The sequence below is a fragment of the Pistacia vera genome, unplaced genomic scaffold, assembly GCF_008641045.1.
Source record: "Pistacia vera cultivar Batoury unplaced genomic scaffold, PisVer_v2 Contig474, whole genome shotgun sequence".
Taxonomy (NCBI): domain Eukaryota; kingdom Viridiplantae; phylum Streptophyta; class Magnoliopsida; order Sapindales; family Anacardiaceae; genus Pistacia; species Pistacia vera.
Genome location: NW_022196306.1, coordinates 53,067 through 62,134, shown reverse-complemented (window position 1 = coordinate 62,134; position 9,068 = coordinate 53,067). Strand labels below are relative to the sequence as shown.

At 35.8% G+C, this 9,068-nt stretch overlaps 1 protein-coding gene and 1 pseudogene across 1 annotated transcript; both read right to left on the bottom strand.

Annotated features, from left to right (window-relative positions):
- Positions 1-1,537: 1,537 nt before the first annotated feature.
- Positions 1,538-6,580, bottom strand: LOC116146198 (annotated as a pseudogene).
- LOC116146197 (cyclic phosphodiesterase-like) lies at positions 6,517-8,478 on the bottom strand. Its single transcript, XM_031431607.1, has 4 exons — positions 8,317-8,478; positions 7,937-8,281; positions 7,735-7,794; positions 6,517-6,908 (listed from the first exon to the last, which is right to left on the bottom strand). The coding sequence occupies exons 2-4, from the start codon at positions 8,202-8,204 to the stop codon at positions 6,703-6,705; spliced, it is 534 nt and encodes a 177-aa protein (XP_031287467.1). The 5' UTR covers positions 8,205-8,281; positions 8,317-8,478; the 3' UTR covers positions 6,517-6,702.
- Between the last annotated feature and the right edge of the window lie 590 nt (positions 8,479-9,068).

Sequence of the window (9,068 nt, the reverse complement as noted above, 5' to 3'; positions counted from 1 at the left end):
ATCGGTCATTAATCCAATCCATTGAATAGCTAAAACTTGTTTTATCTATTGGACCAGATTGACTTGAGGTTGAACCGATGGGAATGAAGTCGAACCGCGGTTTAATCGTTGGAGTCAAAGAACATGTTGAAGCAAGACTCCAGTTTTAAGAGAATGACTGGTTGTTCGTCTGTCCCCCAAACCGTTCCAGGGAAGAACAACCATGTTCCCTCAAGCCAATATTCATCATTCTGTCCAAACACAGAGAAGTTTTAAAAGTTTATTACATCATACTGATGTCAGCATGATGTCAACAGTTCAACCATCGAACAAGGCCCGCTTTGGGTATAAAAACATTGATTTCTAGTCATTGCAGTGAAATAGTTGACTTTCAAATTCCAATTATCACATATATTATAATGATATAAAAACATTTCACAAACCTTTTTTTTCCTTTTGTCATATTGAAAACTGTAATTCAACCTTTGCGTTAGCCTAATTGGTAAATTCGCAAATAAAACACAAATTATATGTCCAACCGAATAATTTACATATTATTCATGAATTTCCGTATTTTATTAACCCAGTCACATTATTCGTGAATTATATGTCTCAGATGTTTTATTTGTGAATCATTCCTGTATTTTTTCCGTATCCGAATTTTTACCAAATTTTTATAATTGTATTTTTCACCATTTACCATATGATACCCGTAAAATTCCTATACCATTTTTTTGCTGTACTCGTATTTACTAACTAGGGTGAGTTTCTGTTATAGACTATAATTTGAATCTTGGTTGTATTATTTATTTATATTATTTGTTTGGAGCTCTAGTTTAACTTTGAATTTTGGTTTTGTTGTGGGTTTGATTTGAGACTATAATTGAATCTTGATTATATATTGTGTTTGAGTCTGGACACTATAATTTGAATCTCAATTATATAATGTGTTATATTATTAGGTCTAATGGTTATTAGTTAATTGAATACTTTATATTTGAAATGTATTTTAAGCAGATGGTTCAAGAAAAATGTTAAAATCGAGATTGATATTATCATATTTTTTAAAACATATTATTGATAATATACCGTATTAAACTCATATATATCTGTACTATATTTTTTTTATATCTAAATTTATAAATATATTTTTTACTATTTATTATATTATACTTATAAAATTCTTATATCATTTTTTATTATACCCGTATTTACTATTTACTAACCAGGTTGATGATACAAAATATCTTCAGTTTTCTTCATTTTATCTCCCATTTGACTGCACAAAATCTAGAACCTTCGTAACCACCGCGTAAAAGTGAATAAGTGATTAGCTGGAGAAACATATTGAATGATATTATGATGCATTTAATAACCCGATAACAACATGTCAGCTGCATTTATTAAAGGCAACAGACAGCATGGAGCGTTCTATTTATGAACTGTACGCAATTAATGAGTGGAAGAAAAGTTAAATGGGGCTGAGATTGCGTACATCAATCTTCTCTCAAGATTTAAAATTGTTATCTGCAGTGGGTGTTCTCTACAATTGCTCTGATTAGGAACCGCTAATTTGATGCCTATACTTGTAGCTTCTAGCAACAAACAAATAAACTAAGAAATTGATGAAGCTCAATGTAGAAAGAAACCAGTTGAAGAGGGTCAAATGGTTCCTGCTAATATTGTTCCTTGCTTACCAGTTGTTGGGCAGTAAATCCACACAGAGTGGATTCACACCACGAATCTCTCCGATTTGTGTGTCAATTCAGGAGAGAATTACTTCATGAGGAAGTGTAAGACTCCAAAAAATTACTTCACCGATAAGATTTCAAGTTATAATGTTATCTTGATCATATATCGTGATGCATGAAAGTTATTTCACACCTAAGATTATCCTCAGAATACTATAAATAAGAGATTCTCACCCCCAAGCCGAGGATATATAATATATCTTTAACCACAAGAGTATAACAACAATAATCTTTGTAGAGCAAATTCTTTTGTAAACATATCAATCAAATAATAGTGAAGGTAAGTAATGCATATTGCTTCCGAACGACTTTTCAAGTCGTTGTTATCTATCTCTATTTTCTTTGCGCGTTTATTGCCTTGCATCTTCCTTTCTATACTCAAAAACCTCATTTGAATCATATTTGCTATTTCACTGTCTAACATAGACCCTTTGTGCAAACTTTCCAAGGCTTACATATGTCTCATTGGTGCGAAAAACCGATCAACACCAGCCTCCACTTTTAGTGGAATTCTTGGTTGCACTATTCATTATGTTAATCAAAATGGCACTTAAAAAGTACCCAAGTGCCATGGAAGTCCAAAGAAAATAAGTAGAGATTGATTTAAGTGCATTGGGTTCCTCTGAATAGAAAAACTCTAGTAGTCCTACATTTGTGAACATGTCTGCAACTGAAAATATGAAGTACTGAAAGGACAGCCAAAATACGCTGATAGGCAATGGTTGCACTTGCACCCCAGGGATGGCATCGAGCATATTGTGATCTTGTGCAACGCCTTTGCACTTCACTTCCATTGTTGCAGCCACCGCCATGGACAAAGAAGAAAGAACGAGGCCAACGCCTACACGTTGCAGATGAGTTATGCCTGTGGGCTGGTCTGTGATCTTGCGAGCAAAGGGTACAAATATCCGATCATACACAGGTATTATACAATCATGAATACAACTGGGATGATGGGTAGTGAAGCTGGTGGTATGTTAAAAGATTTAGTGAGGCTTGTGTCCATTGCGACCCTGTTGGATGGAGAAAGTTTGAAGTTGAGCTAGACAAAGGGTCATCGTAATAATGGTTCAACAAATATTGGAACCATGCTTAGAATTACTTTTGCATTTTCTGCTTGTGTTACCCTGCAAAGTTTCCACGGATTTGGAGCTTCTGGTCTTCCAGTTTCTCCTATAGGTGTTGTCTGGATTGCTGCTTTGTCCAGGCACCTGAATATAGAGGTAGCAGAAGAAAGTTGCACTTATTATATTTGGTTTCAGGGGAGAGATAAGATTGTATCAACACTTTGAACTGGAAATTTAAGAAAATTAACTGACCTGTAAATATCTCTATGAGGTAGAAATTCTGTTTCTATAGCAGCTTCTTTGTCCTCAATCTCATAGAGTTCCGTAGGATCTTCAGGAAGTTGGAGTTTCCTGTTAAGGATGGCTGCAACATATACCTGAAATCAATGAAAGAACACATAAATCATTCTTGGTCTAGTATGCATCCATGAAAGTGTATATTGCAGGAGCTATCTTTGCATCAGTTGGGTAGTTTGTATATACTAACATAGATTTAAACCTGTAAAATCTCTTTGATAGCACTAGTCCCTTGAGCAACTTGAATCGGTATAGTGGCAACCCAGCTCCAAAAATTATCACAGCCAAGAGTATAGCTATAGTACAGAGGCCAAGTCCCCTATCTTGAATCCACAAAATGAGAGTTGAACTAATTGCTCCACCAATGCATAGGGCTAGCCAGAGGCCGTTGAAAAAGCTGGACATATCCCTAGCCTCTTTTGGGTCTTTCTCATCACATTGATCAGCACCGTGAGACGGCAGTGCAGCTTTGAATCCTGCTGTCCCAGTAGCTACCAAGTACAAGAAACAGAATTGCAGCATTGCCAACTTCAATTTTCTCGTAATTAGAAGTTTTAACAAACACATTACAAAGAGGTGGCTTGAGATTGGGGTGGTGCGCCTGTATTGTTAACAATACATTCTCTGTATAAACAACATACAGAAAAAATGAATTTCATTGCCAATGAGCGTGTTCTTTCCAAGTGTTAGTCATTTTCAGGATTAAGATTGTTACAGTTATTTATAAGCGTACCAGAAACTCAACACTTCCTGAAATTAGCAGAGATTTATATGTTCCAATGTTAGTGTCTGCAAGGCAAGCCTCCAGAATAGAGAGGATGAAACTGGCACCCATGAAATTGGTCACTTGGTTAGCTGCATCGGCTAAATCCATGTGCAACGCCCCATTAAAATACGTCACCCTGTTCGCAGCCAGTGCACAAGTTGCCATGTGTTCGAAACCATACGAAACTGCAATTGAAACACAACCCAAATGAAAGAAAAAAAAAATTATTGAATGGTCTATCAAAAATGTTCACAAGATGAATTCTACCTAGTATGAGCAAAAGTCTTTCTTCCCCCATGCTGATGCTTGAGAGTTTGTCTTCCCTTCCAGTCCACCTTTCCTTCAATGTGCTCAGGTGTCTCCTGCAATGAAATAAGAAATTTAATTGGAATAAATTTGGAAAAATGAAAATGGAGACATACTTAAGTTGAGAATAAGAAGGTACCATAGCTCCTGGCTAGGCTCCTTCTGTGCCTGTGCAGAAGTGTAACAATGTTCAGATTGTTACAAACTAAGGCAAAGAACTATATATATAACTACATAAATTCAAGATATGAAAACGTGTAATTTATGTCCACTTCTTAGGATTAGAAAAAAACACAATGCTAGCTCTTCTGCTAGCATAAATGTGATTTCATCTGTAGGCGAATCTTGCGACTGTGAGAAAGAGATTTTCATGAAACTGCGAACTAAAGATTGATCAAGAGGATACAGACAGATGAAGTACCATTTCAGTGATACAGTACCATTATTGAACATGGGTTATATCGTTGAGAGCACATGAGAAATAATTAGATTAGATTGAATCAAACTTGATCTCTGAACTGGAATTTTGGGTACCACAAGTTTTATTGTAATTCTGTGTTTGTTAGTGCTTGAAATATATTTGGTGTTTTGACTTCTCTGGACGAGGGAGGATTCTCCAATGAGTCTATCAACTGTCAATGGATAATTAATGGCCAAGCAAAAACCTGAAGGTTAAATCCCACAAATTATGCATCTGTATAGGCATAGAACCGCCCATGTTCACATCTTTTCTAGAAATTTGCTTATCCTTTTTTTTTTGTGCTTATGAGACTTACAATCTCTCTGCTTAGGAGGCTATCCCAAATACAATTTGATATAAGATTCGATTCTCTATTATTACATTAATTTATTAATATATGTAGTAGAGTCGGCAGAAATTGTGGGGTATAACTGTCAAAAATAAAAAATTGGAGTGCAGGCCCACCCGCACCTGTATAGAGTAGGGTACGGGTCTAAAATATTAAACTTGGTTAAATCAACCTCTTTTGAACTTGCATCATTAAACCCGACCCATACCCGCCTGTTTTGCTAGGTCTAGTAGAGTCTATAAAATTATCCAGATTTACCTTTTAATCTAATTAACTTGTGATTTGAGACCATTTTATATAACTCTCTTCAACATACTCCAATTAACTTAAATGATATGTGTTCTGTGAGATCATTGTATAAGAGTATAAGTTAATTTACCTCTCTATCTTAGACTAATTAATTATATTCTAATGAACTTAAATTGAATGTATCTTGTGAGATGATTATACATGATCAAAATTTATCTTATAATCTAAATTTAATTAATGATATCAAATATATAATTCGTGAAGATTCTATTCTCTACAATGATCTTTTAGAGTCTTAATTAACTTAATTTAAGTTTATGGATAGATACAAAACGAAAAAGAGGTTGGAATTGAGCTAGAGAATTCAAAGAAATTCATCTACTTCTGTATTGATCAAATGAACATATAAAAAAAAAAAAAAAAAAAAAAAAAAAAAAAGTTAGTAATAATTGACTAATTAGTAATTACACACTATATTTGACCATCAGGATCATTTCATCTCCCAAAGGGGAAGTTATAGCATATCAGAACTTGTTTTTCAGCTGAATAAAGCCTTCTATTTTTAGTAGTTGGAGTGAATTGGTCGACTTTCAGATTCCAGTTATCACCTCTACTGTAATGATATAAAACTTTTCGCAATCTTTAGCACAAAATATCTTCAATTTTCTTCATTTTTATCTTCCATTTGGCTGCACAAAACTTCCGAGCTTTTTAACCACCACATCAAGGTTTTAAAACCCGGCCCGGCCGGTTGAACTGGTTCAACCCGAACCGAGAGCTTCACCAGGCCAGGTTACAAAATTCAACTATTCCCAAAATTCCTAAATTGACTACCCACGAACGAGAGGCTACCAAGCATTGCGGTAAGAAGACTTTTGTAGAGTGGAGACCGGTGGTTCAAGAGGTGGCGTTGGAGTGAATTTTGGACACCAAAATTAGCTGAAATTTGGTTTGGAAAATCAACTTAATCGCAAAAGTATATGCGAGTCACGACCGACGAATAGGGGGCTACCAAGTGTTGGGGTTAAAGGGGTTTTGTAGAGTAGAGACCGGTGGTTCAAGTGGTGGTGTCGGATTGAATTTTGGCCACCGAAATCAGCCAAAATTTGGCTGGAAAAACCAAAGCCTTAACTGTCACAGGGGTGTGATTGCTAGATTTCAAACCTACAGGGACTGACTGAATTTTTCAGGGGATTGTTTGCAAAATTTCAAACTTTCTAGATCACCAGTCGGGTCGGGTTTCAAAACATTGCACCACAAACCACCACATAAGTAATTGCAGCTAGTGACACTTATTTAATGATATATGCGTACATTAGATAACCAGATAAGTACATTATAAGCTGCATTTGCCATTTATTACAGGAAGCAGACAGCATGGAGAGTTCTATTAATAGACTGTATGCAACAACCTGAAGAAGATCACCAGTATGGTGGATCTTGCTGCAAGTTATTTCAATTAAGGAGTTGAAGAAAAGTTAATTGGGGCTGAGATTGTATTCAGCAATCTTCTCCCAAGATGTGAGAGTGTTATCCGAAGCGGGTGTTTTCCACAATTGAAGGCGAGTAATTGGGAAGCTTAGTTGGTCGATGCTCTCATCAAGAAAGTAAGCTTTTTCTTGAGCCTTTTTCTTCTCTTCATCTGTCAGGTCCCCATAAAGCAGGCTTATATGCGGCATGTAAGCTGCAAGATTATGCAAGGCTTTCATTATTAAAACACAATTACTCATTCCAGAATAACAGCATGTATTAGAGTTTCACAAATTTAAAATTGAAAGGGTTAACCTTAAGAAACAAAATTGTAGTTAAATGATCTCAGCAAGTAACAAAGATCCAAGAAGTAGTAGATAACATTTCATATATGCCACATCAAGTAATAAAATGGTTCATCTTTAAGGTACACGGGGCATGAGGTGAAGTGATAGGCAAGAAGTCAACAATTAGATACTATCTTACATTTATGCATCATCTCTCCCTCAATTATGAAATACAGAAGCTTGTGGTGGAGAATTTATGCCTGTAGAATTACTGAAAATAGGATTTGCCAGATAAAATAGAAAGAACGAATGATTCTAGATAGGGTAAGAATGTAAGAAGAGGATTCAGCTAATCAAGATCAAGTATCATAATTAAAGATGAAAATGTCCTTTACAGGAAAATTACTCTGTAACCAGGAGCAAAATCCCATTAACGCCATCAAAAATAACATGTTCAGCTTATCCACAACGTCATTTTGGTTAACATATAACAAGTCATTCATACATGTTACGACTTTTAAGAAATTATAACTAGCTGTCCCCAGCATATATGTACTATTTCCTAAACAGATGAATTATCAGCTTTTCCTAAACTTCCACAATACAAACAGTCCCTCCCCCCCACCCCACCCCCCCTCTTTCTTGTTTTAGCATTTATACGAAGTTTTGTGTAGAATGACAATTTGGATGTTTCTTTCACCTAATGGGCAAAAGAAAAAGCTTTAAACAAATGCAAAAGGGTAAACATCTTACGTGTAGAGGACTTGAACCCAAAAGTGCTACTGGACTTTGCACTAGCTTCCACCACATAAAAACAAAATCCCAATTATAGTTAATAAATTATTCAATTTACTTGAGCACAAACACTACACAGAAAAAAAAAAAAAAAAAAAAAAAAAAGGATCACCTCAGGTCGTGGGATGAATGAGCAAATAAACACAATGGTAAAAGAAACGTCCAGTGGCCCACGAATCCACACTACAATTATAAGTCTTGAGCCCATCGCAAGCTGCTTTAAACTTGGCCAACGCATCATCCTTCGTCAGACTGACCAACCCAACAACAGTCATATGCGGCTCCAACTGGGGCCCGCCGAACTCGGATCGTAGACCCTCCATCAATTTCTTGATTCTCGGTATCACATCCACCGGCGGAGCCGCCCACACCGAATAATCATTCTTCTGAGATTCGTCTGTTGCGACGCTAGTTGCGGGAACATCCATGGTGATTGAGAAAACGAAGAGAGAGAAGCCGAGAACACCCAGAAATGCTAGGAATCTAATGAAGAAAAGATCTGAGAACATTCATGAGACTGCAATAACGGACAAATTGAGATGAACCCATTTTTTATTTCGTTTAAATAATTAAGAAAATAGATTAAAAAACGAATTTTGAAGGAGTTGTTGAGGAGGAGTGAGCTTTTTCTTGGCGTTTAAAAATGGCAACGGGAGCCGCGAAGACGATGGCACATGGAAAGGGGCATAAAGGATATGCTGAAGACGTGGAGGAATTTAAGCGATTGTTATTGAGATGTCGGGACTCGGGTGTTCAATGTGTAGACATGATCTTGACCGTCCATCTGGAAGATCTACAAAAAGATTACTATATCGCGACAAATTAAAGGGGGTGTTTGTCTGAGCTTATGAAAATTAGCAAGTGCTTATAAGCTAATTTTTAGCTTATAAGCATTTGAAATTTTAAGCAATTACGTGTTTGGTTAAAATACTTATAAGTGACTGATAAATAGTTGACGTGTTTGGTAAAATGTGGCTTATAAGTATATTTTATTATAAAATGACTAAAAAAGGTACTACATTAAACAATGATATACTAAGGAATTTTAAAAATAAACAAGGATAATGTGGTAATATACTTGGTCAAACTAGCTTATAAGTAGAGTGCTTATAAGCCAAAAAAAAAGTACTTCCCCCCCAACTTTTTTTTTTTTTCTTATAAGCTCAACTTATAAGCTCAAAAAAGTTATAAACAAACAGGTCAGCTTAATTTTAGAGCTTATAAGCTAGTTTGACTAGCTTATAAGCTTAGACAAACACCCCCAAAAAACGCGACTGGGATTTATTTGCTTA